General features: G+C 39.9%; 1 protein-coding gene and 1 long non-coding RNA gene across 9 annotated transcripts in view; one reads left to right on the top strand and one right to left on the bottom strand.

Annotated features, from left to right (window-relative positions):
* The first annotated feature begins 6 nt into the window (after window positions 1-6).
* LOC118944759 (uncharacterized) lies at window positions 7-11,508 on the top strand. Its single transcript, XR_005040053.2, has 4 exons — window positions 7-678; window positions 970-1,075; window positions 6,470-6,596; window positions 9,539-11,508. It is a non-coding gene; the product is annotated as an uncharacterized LOC118944759 (long non-coding RNA).
* Window positions 8,045-14,119, bottom strand: part of LOC110507115 (BCAS3 microtubule associated cell migration factor) — a 361,308-nt gene continuing 355,233 nt past the window's right edge. For all 8 annotated transcript variants that reach the window (XM_090223475.1, XM_090223473.1, XM_036965506.2 and 5 more), the window contains one exon: window positions 8,045-13,142. In XM_090223475.1, the coding sequence (XP_090079601.1) occupies window positions 12,994-13,142 (149 nt within the window). In that variant the 3' untranslated portion in view covers window positions 8,045-12,993. The remainder of the gene's footprint in view (window positions 13,143-14,119) is intronic.

The following is a 14,119-nucleotide window of genomic DNA, read 5'->3' on the forward strand; positions in this document are numbered from 1 at the left end:
CTCGTTCGGCTTGCGCTTTATACTTTCGACGAGGTGCATAACTCCAGCCCAGAAACAATACCCGAATAGATAGCCTACGTTTATTGCTCTTTAGTCGCTTTCATTATAGCCTAGAGGTAGGCTAAATCAAGTTAGTAGGCTATACCGGTGATTGATTTTTTAAAGTATGAATTTAGCTCAGGAAAACGAAGATTTCAAATAGATTCGTTGTGGTTCCATTTCATGTGAAGATTATGTTGTCAGTTTAGGTCAATTTATCTCATAGCCATTATATCTGGTTTCGTTTGTTTAGAAATCCGCGTGCAGTTATAGCTGTTGAAGTGTTGATCGTGGTTTGGCCAAAATAGCATACAGTTAGTTCCCTCACTGGTTGTGCTTAATGATATACTTACACAGACAATGCTGAGACGGAAAGAGAGTCCACAGCCACCCGTACCTGAATGGTGGGCTATCGGACTCGATTTAGTGATTATATTTCAGGGCTGTCCATTTCCGTGACTCGCTGCTGTTTTGTGAACGATTCACAGCAAGGACAGCGACTAATAAACCGGACATTGCCACTTTAAAAACTGCCCCGGGCCATTTGAAAAGCGCAGAGACAGATGCTGCGTCGAGGCAAGAAGAAAAGAAAACAAATGAATTTGTTCATTTGGGCAACATCGACAGATATATAACGCGGTGAGTGCTCGCTTATAGCCTTAGAGAAACGAAATATATGTTTTTTCTTCTGATGTGTAGCCTATCTATGTCCTCTTCACTTGGTTTGAGGCAGAATAAATTATTAATGCTCACGTTATGACCTACGCAAAGTGATTATTGTACATTCACTTTATTTGATTGCCTTATAGCCTAAATAGTGAAAATAAATAAAAACCAGGAATAGCCTGTCGATAGCTCTCATATACTGTACTATATACACGTAGACTATTCATTTTATGCTAATATGACCTTCTTCGCTCTCATTTTCAGCATAAACTGCAACATTTTCAGCATAAACTGAAACATAAACTGAAATATGTCTATCCTCTGAGCGTGAGGACACAACAGCGTCCTGACTCGCCTGAACAGTTTGTTGGTATGTGTCAAACCCCATACAGTACATAACACACTTGAGACCATTGCAACGACCCCTAAGGCGCCCCGACCAAAAACTTCGTCTTGGTACTGTTGTGTTGTACCTTTAAGAAATCCATTCTGTGGACCCTCGGCTTGATTAACTTGAATTCCGTTGGTTAAAGAGCCGTTTGGCGCCAGTCGGCTGACGCACCACAATAAGAGCAGACACTTGTCACTTCATATTTACCCTAAAATCCAACCAGCAGCGAGCACCCTCCAATCCCCCTCGCTATCTACGCCAAAGCTGCGGCTTATGCCTGGAGTTTTTGGTCTGAGAATGCTCTTTCGAGGGGATTTTTTTTTACTTTGCATCAAAATGTGAGAATTTGGATACACGGAACAGTCTGTCTGCCCTGATGTTTATCTGACGCAGAAATAGTAGATCCGGTTCCGCTCTAGCTCAATCCAGAACATCGTCACTTCGACATAAAAACTGAAACAAAAACTCATAATCCTTCCGAATGAGTTCGTCAGATACAAACCACACATTTCCGATTTACCCTTCTATCGCAGGCTGAGTCGGTGTTTTGTGTATGTCTACATTTCTTCCCTATCAGTGTTCGCACAGCTCCATTGGCATTAGTGTCAATAGAATATAACACATTCCTTTCCAAGTGCGTGTTGAGAGCTTGAAGGATTTACGTTAGATTTGAGAAAAAAAACCGGAATGAAATTAAATGTAATCTATGCGTAATTTATACGTAAAGTAGCATACTATTTAGAGTTTCACACCTTTGACATGGTATAAGGTTTTGTGGTCTATTCTAGTGCATCAAGGTTATATGGATATCTTACTATCTTATTCATATCATCTGATTAGGAATGTACCACTAATAAAAAAAAATGTTTTTAAACACCCTGTAGAATGAGCCTTGGTGGTATGAGGTGAGACACGTGTTACTTATATCTGAACATGAAAATCCCAGCAAAGTCCAGGACGTTGTTTTGAACTTGTAAATTCTAAAGAAACTAGAGAGAGTGGAATATTTTTTGGAACATAGATCACTTGTTTTTGCAGACCTACCCTTTTAAAACCTGATTGACGTCACTATGCAATGTGCAGTAAGATAAAACTAATTGATATTTATTCCAAAACTCATTTGACTTCCAATAGCATTTTTATCTGAGAGACATTCTGTAAATGGTTTTATAGACTTCTTTTCACACCAGTCGTGCTCAAAATGGTAGTGAATTTAATTATGCCTAGTTGTCAATACATTTTGTGATCACGGCGAGCAGAATATAGTATGTAGGCAGGCCTTTATCAGGCTTGAACTGAATCAATTATTCTGCATAACATAATTGGAATCTTTATGATGTGGCTTAATTTAAAGGAATCAGGTAAATTGTGATTATTTCATTTCTAGTATGAACAATGTAATCATAATAATGGGAAATTGTTGAAACCCTGTAGAATTATTGTTGTTATAATAGGTTAAGGATGGTCAGTTATGCATAATGGATAAGGATATAACATTTTGTGACTACTTTTCTAGCTCATTAGGCCCAACATGTTTCATCATTTAGTTTTGTGAATATAATGTTCTTAAACCTTTTACAGTTTGTATGTATGTATAGGGCTACAGTTTAACATGAAGCCTATTTCAGATCTTTTTGATTTTGCTCGAATACATTTTTAAAAATCAATCTCACATTTTTTAAAGCACTACTCTTCCTTTGTACTTGTGTTTTTCGTCCTTTATAGGCGACACATTCAACTAGTGGTCGACTGAGTCAGTCAGTTGCCCAGTCAGTGAAATGAAGTGCATTCCAACAGACGCTATACTGCTGCTAGACTATATAGAAGACTCATCGTTAAAGCTTAGCCTACTTACTGAGGTTCAAGTTGGGCAGAATAAACATTTTGAGCGAGAAAATATTAGTACCACATAGAGAATGTTAATGGTTTCTATGTATATACTTAAACAATTAATTACATCAACAACGGGTTTGCAGTTACGCTCCAGTTATTTGCTCTGTGTACCCAACATGTACAGCGCCTTCAGAAAGTATTCACACCCTACTTTTTCAACATTTTGTTGTGTTACAGCCGTTATTAAACATGTATTAAATTGAGATGGTGTGTAGGTCATTGACACAATAACCCATCCTTTCAAAGTGGAATTCTGTTCGTAGAAAATGTTAATAATTAATCAAAATTAAAAGCTGAAATGTCTTGAGTCAATAAGTATTCAACCCCTTTGTTATGGCAAGCCTAAAAAAGTTCAGGAGTTAAAATGTCCTTAACAAATCACATAAGTTGCATGGACTCATTCTGTGTTCAATAATAGTGTTAACATCATTTTTGAATGACTACCCCATCTCTGCACCCCACACATACAATTATCTGTAAGGTCCCTCAATCGAGTAGTGAATTTCAAGCACAGATTCAACCACAAAGATCAGGAAGGTTTTTCACTGCTTCACTAAGAACGGCACCGATTGGCGGATGGGTACAAATAGTATAAAACAGACGTTGAATATCCATTTGAGCTATTAATTAGACGTTGGATGGTGTAACAATACACCCAGTCACTACAAAGATACTGCTCAGGGATTTCACCATGAGGCCAATGGTGATTTTAACAGTTCAGCGTAAAACAGTTAGGGTTTAGTGGTTGTGAAAGGAGAAAACTGAGGATGGATCAACAACGTTATAGTTAATCCACAATGACAGAGTGTACTGAGGGAAGCCTATACAGAGAATCCTGTTTGCAATAAGGCACTTAACTAATACTGCAAAAAATATGGCAAAGAAATGTACTTTTTGTCCTGAATACAAAGCATTATGTTTGGGGAAAATCCAACACAACCCATCAATGAGTACCACTCTACATATTTTCAAGCATGGGGGTGGCTGCATCATGTTATGGGTATGCTTGTCATCTGCAGGACTATGGAGTTTTTTAGGATAAAAATAAATGGAATACAGCTAAGCACAGGCAAAATACTAGAGGAAAACCTGGTTCAGTCTTCTTTCCAACAGACAAAAGGTTACTAGTTCAAAACCCAGAGCTGGCAAGGTGGAAATATCTGCAGTTCTGTTTTTGAGCAAGGCAGTTAACCCCCAACAATAACTGCTACCCCGGCGCCGTTGGGTTAAATGCGGAAGACACATTTTGGTTGAATGCATTCAGTTGTGGACTTAACTAAGTATGCCTAAAACTCAAGGCCAAATCTACACTGGAGTTGCCTATCAAGACGACATTGAATGTTCCTGAATGGCCTGTACAGTTTTGACTTAAATCGGCTTGAAAATCTACGGCAAGACATGAAAATGGCTTTCAAGCAATTTCTAGTAATATAATTTTTTTAAAGAATAATGGGCAAATATTGTACAATCCAGATGTGCAAAGCTCTTAGAGACTTACCCAGAAAGACTCACAGCTGTAATCTCTGCCAAAGGTGATTCTAACATGTATTGTTGTCTCAGATATCTTAATACGTATCTAATCAAGATATATTAGTGTTACATTTTCCATATTTTTAAAATAAATGTTAGATTTTTTTGTGTGAGAGTATCGATCGTTGATCAAAAATGACAATTAAATACATTTCAATCCCCCTTTTAACACAACAAAATGTGGATAAATCAAGGTGTGTGAATACACTATATAGGGCTAAATGGACAAAAACGCAATCCTCAAGTGATGTGGTGTTATTACAGATTATTTCTAACGTCATTCATGCCAGAAGCATTCCCCGTTCTATGCTACCTGTTAAAGCAGAGATGAGAGACTTGGCAAAAACGGAAATATTCAGCATATTTCGGTTAAATGTTGAACATAGTGCTATAGAAATATTCCCCATTACGTCTTTATGCTTGCTCCTGTGCGTGACAAGAGATGTGCTCGCCACACCTCGAGATCATTTCCTATGGAAAAGGTTGTAACCCCAAAGTAACAGACATCATTTTGCATTAAGCCCTGTGCCATGTAAGTCCACACAATATAATTTGCTTAATTGCAAGTGTTAGGTGAAAATGTGCGGAAAGAACAGTACACCTTCAGGGTCATTGTGGTGATCCGCGTGTTACTGATATGCTGCGGGAAAATTCTAATTACGAAATAACGGGTCACTGTATTGTTACTACTGTAGCCTTATTTGTCTGAAATTTAGTTTCGTTCTTTTTTAGGCTACTCCCACTACATTGTATTTTTTCTTTAATCTTTTCTTCTTCTCATCCCATCATCTCTCCTGCTATATTTAGCCGGTAGACTGAGGCCTTGGCGCCAGACCGTTTAAGACCTGTCAAAGTCCCTCATATTTCCCCTTGTCACATGTATACCCAGCGCCTCCTCCAGCCAGGCTACCACCAACCCCCTCTCCCTCCTCTTCCCCATCGCTCTTTCATTCTCGCTACCCTGCCCCCACTCTACAGTTTAAATGTCTCTCAATTTCTTCATCTCCCACTCATTAAAGCCGGGTTTTAATCCCTCTTTCTCACCCTCTGCGAATTGTGTTCAATTTGCTCGTCTTCGTGCTCGTGTTGTCTCATTGACCCGAGTCAGCAGGGCTGCCGGTGGGCTGTCTTGTCCGCTTGGCCAAATTGCGACTGATTGATGAAAAATAACTATTCTCACAAGCAGCACCGTTAGCCGAATAACCCCCACCCTACAGCAAACGTGAATACGATGTTATTTTCACGTGCAGCTATCACCTTGAAAGTAGGCTTTTGTAATAATAGGTTGAGGTTATTTGTAAAATATTAGCAGAGAACTGTTGATTACGCCAGGTCCGTCGATTGTAAATTTATTTAGCGAATAGTATAGCCTATTTATTGTCTTTCCGACACACATCTTGAAGCGTTTGTCTGGAGAAATTGACAGCCATAGAGAGAAGTATTCTAGGTCCCAATTCTATGCTGACAGCCTACCTTTCACAGGTAGCAACAGGTGGGGGCGCTAAAATGATCCCAGAGAACCGAGGAACAACCGTACTGTCGCTTTCCAGCCTCCATGTTACTTCACTAAACCAATATACTCTCATGTTGTCTGTGTTGTTCACTGTTTCACTCTGTCCAAGCTCATTTGACAGTGATTCAAAGGTGTGTGTGTGTGTGTGTGTGTGTGTGTGTGTGTACGTGCGGGTGCGTGTTTACACACATTACATAGTTTGCTACCCTTGGACATTAATTCTACGTGACCTGTAGTAAAAATGTATTATTTACTTTAATATACAAAAACATCAATGCATTTAGAAAGGCTTTTATAAACACGTCATGACAGCGGGTATATCGTTCTTGACAAAACAATGGAGGAAATATCTTCCCACCAACATTTACCTGCGTTGTCATTGTCTGTGGTTGAGAGTGAATGGAGTTTTTGTTTATTTTCTGCTTCTGGCAACACAGGTTGAAAACACACAATACTCCATGCAGCTCCGGGAATGTTCCTGCCTGCAGCCGGCCCTCTCCTCCCCGGCTTCCCAAACTTTGATCAGCGAGGCCTAGCCGCGGAGCCGCTTGAGCCGTGCAGCATGTGGGTTGCTTTTTCAATTACAACCCAGTTCGTGACCCTGGCATATATCATTAACCCCCCAATCTCACTGCAGCAAGCTTACACAAGCGTAATGGGTCAGGGCACACTAACAGCATCTTATTTGAGTGCAAAATAGCAGCATAAAGACGTACTTGTTTGCCATTCATTGATTTCTGAAAATATATTTAACAAAAGCACTAAATAACTTACTATCTTTAAGCATATCATGCGATTTAATGAAACATCCATATCATGGTTTTGGTCGAGTGGCATTGAATGGACCTTAATGGATAGTTTCAGTGATAACAGTGGATTACAAAAACAACAAACCACAACCTCAAAATACCTCATAGATGGCAGTTTTAGGATGCTACTGATAGCAACGTGTTAGAATAACATAGCCACTAAATCCGTAAAGTATTTATGCAATGCATTATAGCCTAATGATTGTAATTAAATGACGCGGGTTAAACCGTAGGATATTTTGTGAGTGATATAGCCACCTGGAAGAGATTTGATCCTTTGAGTAGTCCTAGAATAAATAAAAAAGCATTAGCCTACGGAGAAGGAGAATTGCCTGCAGATTGATTGATCTTTTTTACGCCTACTGTTTACATCTTGTGAATACTGACAAGAACCGTAACAAATTATAGTTCTTAGTTCTTTCGGCGGGTAACTTTGACAATAGTGCTAACAGTGATTTGTACGCACCTTTGAATTTGTGTTGCAATGCTTTGTCTTCGTGTCGATAAACTGATGTAATCGAAGTCTTTACTAGATATATTACAACCTCGTTAAGGTCATAATGCTACTGACTCACAACTTGTAAACAAAGCTGCTGTCCTCGGACATTGTTAGGGTTAGAGATATAGGACAATTGAAAGTTACATGCAAAGTGTATTTTATGCATCTAAGAAAATTAAGAAACAATTAAAATCCATATGGGTGATGTAGGCTACAAGTATGTCTACCTACTATATAGGGAAAGGTATGTCATTAACTTCACTAGAAAGCTTCATGTAATTGCTGCATCTGCAGTTGAAATAAACCGAAAAATAGGCCACATCTGAAATAAATGGGAGAGAACTTCCAACACCTAGGAAATAATCTGACTGACTTCAGAAATGGAAGGTATAGGCTATATAGCCTAAAATGTTGCTCTGTCCGGAGTACCCGCTCATGTGCATTTGACCTGTATCCCTATGGTCTCATGAGTCTCTCGTTCTGCCCCTGAACAAGGCAGTTAACCTGCTGTTCCTAAACCATCATTGAAAATAAGAATTTGTTCTTAACGGACTTGCCTAGTTCATAAAAATAAAAACAACTTTGTGGATAGGTCATGTAGGCCCAGGGGTCCTAGTACCACTGGTTAGGAACCGCTGCTATAGACTAACAATTTTGGTTTGTTCAAATGTCTTAGCTCAAATAGGTAGTAGAGAGACGACAAGTTAATCAAATCAAACTTTATTTGTCACATGCGTCGAATACAACAAGTGTAGACTTAATGTCCTATTGACAACATATATGTGCACATAGCATATCAATTTCTGTTCAGGAACGTAACTCTATAACAGCCTTGATCAATTTGATGTGATGTTGCAACACAACATGGAGAGGCTGGCTATTATGTTTGACATGCACTCAGTTCCCTTGAAAATAGCCTTGTTGCTCTCTACTATGGGCTTCAGTCCTATCAAACTCGTGTTGATTTAACAGAGTTGAACTTGTTGACAGTGCTTCAAAATTCAATTTTCAACTCATGCGACCGAATACATTGAATCGTATTATATACAGAAGCGATATGAAATTACTTGGGTCAGGGGGAAATTACATTTATTTCAGACATACTTTCATTTAGCAAGGAAAGCACTTTCCCGTGTTCAATTTCGAACGTAACCGCTCACACGATGGTCTCCATCATTGAATTAGAAATAAGTGTACACATAGGCAGGCTATAATCTTGCTCAGAATCAGGCGATTGGGGTCCTCAGTTTATGAGGAAGCGTTTCGTTTGAATAAAATCATTGATGCATAAAACATTTTCATTGGACACTTTGGCAATGTAAACAACACAGAACTGTTAGGTTAGGTTATAAAAAAAAGTATTCGCCTCCTGTTAGACGATTGAAAAGCCTGATCTGAAAAGTGGCTATTAAGATTACATTTGTACATTCAATTAACAATAATAATAGCCCTATGCGAATTGTAATTGTTTAGTGACATTTGTTTTATTCACTAAAAGGTCATAAAATGTCATCAACATACCTGCAATGACCACGGCATTTCCCAATATATTTTTCTGTCATATTCATACGAACAATAGGATGGTATTACATGGTATTGCCTTTGATTGGTTTCAAATGGCTGGCACTATAAATTAATTCGAAGTAGACCTATTTGATATCTAGTTGTCTCCTTTGTGGATCAAAAGAGTGCACTGAGGAAAGGAAAATAATTATAAGTGATTAAAAAAGAGGGAATTTTACTTGCCTAACATAAATATTTGCTAACAATGTAAGTCTTCCTAGTCTATTTAGTTGAGAGGATGACAACAATTAAATGACAGCCATCAAAATACTATTTCAGATCTGATATTGTTAAATGTTCTGTATTGTACACACATTATAATGCTATTACAGTCTGATAAATTATTGAATATAAGTGAATAACAAATTCCATCACATTTCAAGACACAGATATGTACACAAATAAATCACACAAACTTAAAGAAATACAGTATATGAGGTTGGATAGAGATTACTTTTGCTCTGTAATTTGCGTTCTTTGGGCAGTGAATTTTTTTCTGTGTGATTTTGAGCAAAACAATGTTAGCAAAAGCTTAGCAAACCTGTCCACAAGTGGTTGTAGCTAGCTATGTATCAATACGGCTTCTCTTCTGGTGCCAACCTTGTCTCTCCTCTCGCTGCTCTATCTATTCACAGGGTTTGCTGGCAGAGGAGGATGGGTATAAATGGAGACTGTCACAGGAGAGGAGGGTAAAAACCAGGGGCATGTTCAGGAGGCAACCTTTTGAAACAGAGTGAAACAGCTAAGGTGTGCCCTCCTTTAACAGGCCCCTGCCCCTGGTAGAGGTGCCAGCTGGGGCACTGGCCTGGGCATGGTTCCCTCAGACTCAGAGAGACATTGGCATGCAGGGCATCATGTCACAGTGTGGGGCACCAGGGGAGCGTCAGTGGGCAAACCATAGAAATATAATGAATAGAACAGGCGTCCCCATTCAAGTCAATTATGCCCACAGTGGAGGTGTCATAATACCCATAAAACCCAGTGGTCAGACAGGGAAATGGTTCCAATCGTTTTATCCATCATTAATTTTTCCCATAGGGGAATTTAGAAATACTTAAAATTAGGGCTGTGTTTCTTGTAGGCTTACCCTGGTGTGATGTTATGATAACCATGTAAATCTCTCTCGGACAAGGTGACTTATCAATATATTTGGCTCTATTTACTCTCAGATTCAAAAATGGTAATTAGCTTCAAAGTAGACATCACACAAAACTACAAATCTCTGCAAGCTCCTGCACGTCATCACTAGCTGACACCTCTGCTATCAGGTATTGTGTCAATTTAAAACTGCCAAAAGTGCTGTGCTGTGCTGAGGCGTCACTACAGCCTCGGGTTCGATCCCAGCCGGCTGTGACCGGGAGACACATGAGGCGGCGCACAATTGGCCCAAGTTAGGGAAGGGTTTGGCCGGCCGGGATTTCCTTGTCTCATCGTACTCTAGTGTCTCCTTGTGGCGGGCCGGGCACCTGCAAGCTGATTTTGGGTGGTCAGTTGGATGGTGTTTCCTCTGACACATTGGTGCGGCTGGCTTTTGAGTTAAGCGAGCAGTGTGTCAAGAAGCAGTGCGGCTTGGCAGGGTCGTGTTGCGGAGGACGCATGGCTCTCGACCTTCACCTCTCCCGAGTCCGTAGTGGAGTTGCAGCGACGAGACAAGACTAACTATCAATTGGGGAGAGTTTTTTTTTTTTTTACCAAAAGACAGTTCACAGAAATGTCCGTTTAAAGAAATGTAGACAATTTATTTATTACTACATTTAGCTAACAGATAGTTAATCCAGAGATTCTTACCTTTGCCTCGATTCGGCAGCCTCCTCCAGGTCATCCTCCAGGTCATCATGGCATTTGTAGTTCTTAATGATAGCCACATTAGCAGCTAATTAGCGTTTCATTTTTTTTTTTTGGGGGGGGGGGGGGTAAATACAGGCAAATGATTGATAAAAGTAACTGGTTATCAAAACGTCACTCAAGGGTAATCCTACATGGGTAACCCTACATGAAACACAGCCCTTATTTTACGTGTTTATAAAATCCCCCATGAATGATGATGAATGGTAGAAAAATGATTTGAACCATTTCCCTGTTTGACCGCTAGGTTTTATGGGTATATGACTCATACTGTGGTACTCTATGGGTGGACAAGTCATATGTGCTGTAATTTGTTGATTAAACTGACATTACAAAAAAATACATTAGTTTGAATGAACATGGAAATGATTGCATCACATTACCAGGCAGCCACTGTAAGTGTACCCATGTGTTTACCAATCAAAAATGCCAGGGTTAGAAGTTCCAAGCCCATTCAATTCATTATTTTTCTATGGGGCAAACAACCTGAAGGCAAGAGCAGAGCCAGTGCTCGTTGGTCTGAGTATGCCTGCTCAAACACATTCACATGGCCATTGTTTCAGTCTCTGGCCTGGTTTTGCTCCTGTCTAAGGTAAGTGAATTGCATTTAAACATAGGGGCCCTACATCAATTAGTCTTGTACTGATTTTAGATTCTTGAACATTTTGTAGTTCTTTTGATTCTTGTTCTGAGTGTCAGATAAGTTTTAGAGTGTTGTATTCACAGTCTGCTTTTCCACAATAAACTGGCAGAAAATGTGTACTGGCTTTGGTGTGGTTTATTTATTTTCTTTAAATTAAACGAGAAGTCTCTTTACATTTACAGAAGCACAAGCTGCTAACTTTTGTACACGTGATTAAAACAATGACTATGCAGCTGTTATATTTACTTAGTATATATGAAATCATTGAATATCCAGGGGTGATAATATAACACAGCAAACTATTTTCCAAGTCTTCAGTATTTCATTAACACGAATGTATAGCAAATAACTACTCAGTATTGTACAAAATCAATATTACAGTGAAAATGTATTAATAAGCATATGTTCTGCATTAAAAAGGATCAATTAATCATGACCCTTTTATGTTACATTAGCCAGTGACCAAGCATCAGTAGCCATCGACTCATTCAACATGCAGAATTACGGGAACATGGCTGTGTTCAATAGGGTGAAACATTGCAGATATAAATATAATATATAGATCTGCAATGACTCCTTTTTCTACAGGACATATCTGATCTATAAAATGTATTTCTACCCAAAAGTCCTGTAACGGTGCATTTTTCAGAACAGACCCCTGTAGTCAGCCAGTCATCCATTCCCCAGACAAAGGACTAGGATTGTATCGTGTTTTTAACACCGATTACAAAATTAGTGACCAATTATTCAGAGTCTGTTTTAAGCCTTTCTTTCTGTTCTCACCATCAGATCAGACTTCATATCAAGTCCTATGTGGTCTGGTCAAGTCCAGCAATGACTCATTCACTAAGAAAAGCAAGCCGGCAAAGTAATTATTCAGCGTACAAGCGTTTGCTTTTGTTTGAGGTGTGTGTATACAAGAAAGGAATAAGCCTTTTATTTTATTAAAGCACAGACCTCTTTTTTGTTGCAAAAAAAGTAGTGCACTATATAGGAAATAGGGTGTCATTTGGGACACCCATGATCATCAGAGCACTTTTTATACACACACACAGGAGGGACTGAGTCACACACTGCTCACTCAATACACCCGGCCTCAGCCTTCTCTCTCACACGGAGCAGCACACACATCCAAAATGAAACACACGCGTTGTGACACATTATTTCCCCCCCCCCCCCCCCACACACACACACACACACATAAGCATAAACACATCGGCAGGTGGGAGAAACACTGGACAGTTCCTGGATTTGGAGAGAGAGAGAGAGGAGGGGACCACTGCTCACAATAATATCCTAATGAATATCAACATGGTGAGAGACCATCAAGACTGCCCGGCTGTGCTGTGTGAAGCGGTAGGATGGACAGTAGTTAGTAGACTTGGGTTCAAATACTTTTTGAAATAATTTCAAATAGTTTATCTGGGATGTATTGAGCTTGTCTGGCGTAAAGGAACCAATAGAACAGTCACCAAAATGTAGTCCCCTCCCATCAGGGATTCCAGGCAGACTAAAGCAAACTCTCAAAGTATTTGAAAGATATCAAATAGTATTTGACCCCAGGTCTTGTAGGGCGGTAGGCAGGCTGTCTCCTGGTCTCCTCTAGGGGAATCCGGAGGGGAAGAGGCTGAGGGGCTGGCTCTCGTTGGTGGGCAGTGGAGAGCGGTAGCCCTCAAAGTTACGGGGGATGGAGCCGCTGGTGGAACCAGAGCTGTTGCTGAGAGTCTCAATGCTGCCCTCCCTCTGGAGCTCTGTGGGGGTGAGACACACACACACACACACACACAAAGAGCAACGAGTACATAAAGCATTTATGAAAATAGCAGAAAATTCCAATCTTCTATGAGCTGTACATTGAACGTGTTGTAACGGTGTAAGTAGATTATGTAGTGTTGAGTGGGATTTTGTCTTGTTCCTGTCTGTGTACCAAACCAATACAAATGTACATTCACATAAAGTCGCCAGATGTTGTCTTTATCAGAGGCCAAGTTGGAACTACAACCATTTTGCTTCTCCCTATCCAACTATCAGATCTACAACAGATGAAGAGCCTATCGGGAACAAGAGGTAGGGGTAGGGGCTGCTCCTGGACAGGAACCCAAACTCTGCTCCCTCTATTAGACCAGACTCCCTCCACTACCACATGTCTCAGGGTTGCTTGGTTTGCTCTGTCAAAAACACTGTCTCTCAACCTGATTCATCAATCATCCCAGTAGCTACAGTAACAGTACGGTACTCCAGCTAGCAGTCTGCTCCTTCAGCACCCTGTGTAGACTGACACACTGTCTGACAGGCTGCTCCAACACCATTCACAGGAAACTGTTACATGTTTCTATTATTGGAGAGTCAGTCCATGGCCATATGGAACATATTAAAGATATTACATGTTTCTATTATTGGACAGTCAGTCCATGGCCATATGGAACATATTAAAGATGTTACATGTTTCTATTATTGGAGAGTCAGTCCATGGCCATACGGAACATATTAAAGATATTACATGTTTCTATAATTGGACAATTATTACGCTGCTGCCTGCACAGACATGCAACTGTACCCTAAACACATTCAGAAACTGACAGCTGCACAAACTTATATGCAAACATATCTGTGCTCTTGTACAACTGACTAGGTATCCCCCTTTCTTTTCTTTCTTTCGCTCACTTCCTCCCTCTCTATTTCTTGCACACACAGAAGGTGAGACAGCTCTGCTCTCACAAATACAGTC

The sequence above is a fragment of the Oncorhynchus mykiss genome, chromosome 27 (assembly GCF_057628025.1).
Source record: "Oncorhynchus mykiss isolate SJ-2025 chromosome 27, ASM5762802v1, whole genome shotgun sequence".
Taxonomy (NCBI): Eukaryota; Metazoa; Chordata; class Actinopteri; order Salmoniformes; family Salmonidae; genus Oncorhynchus; species Oncorhynchus mykiss.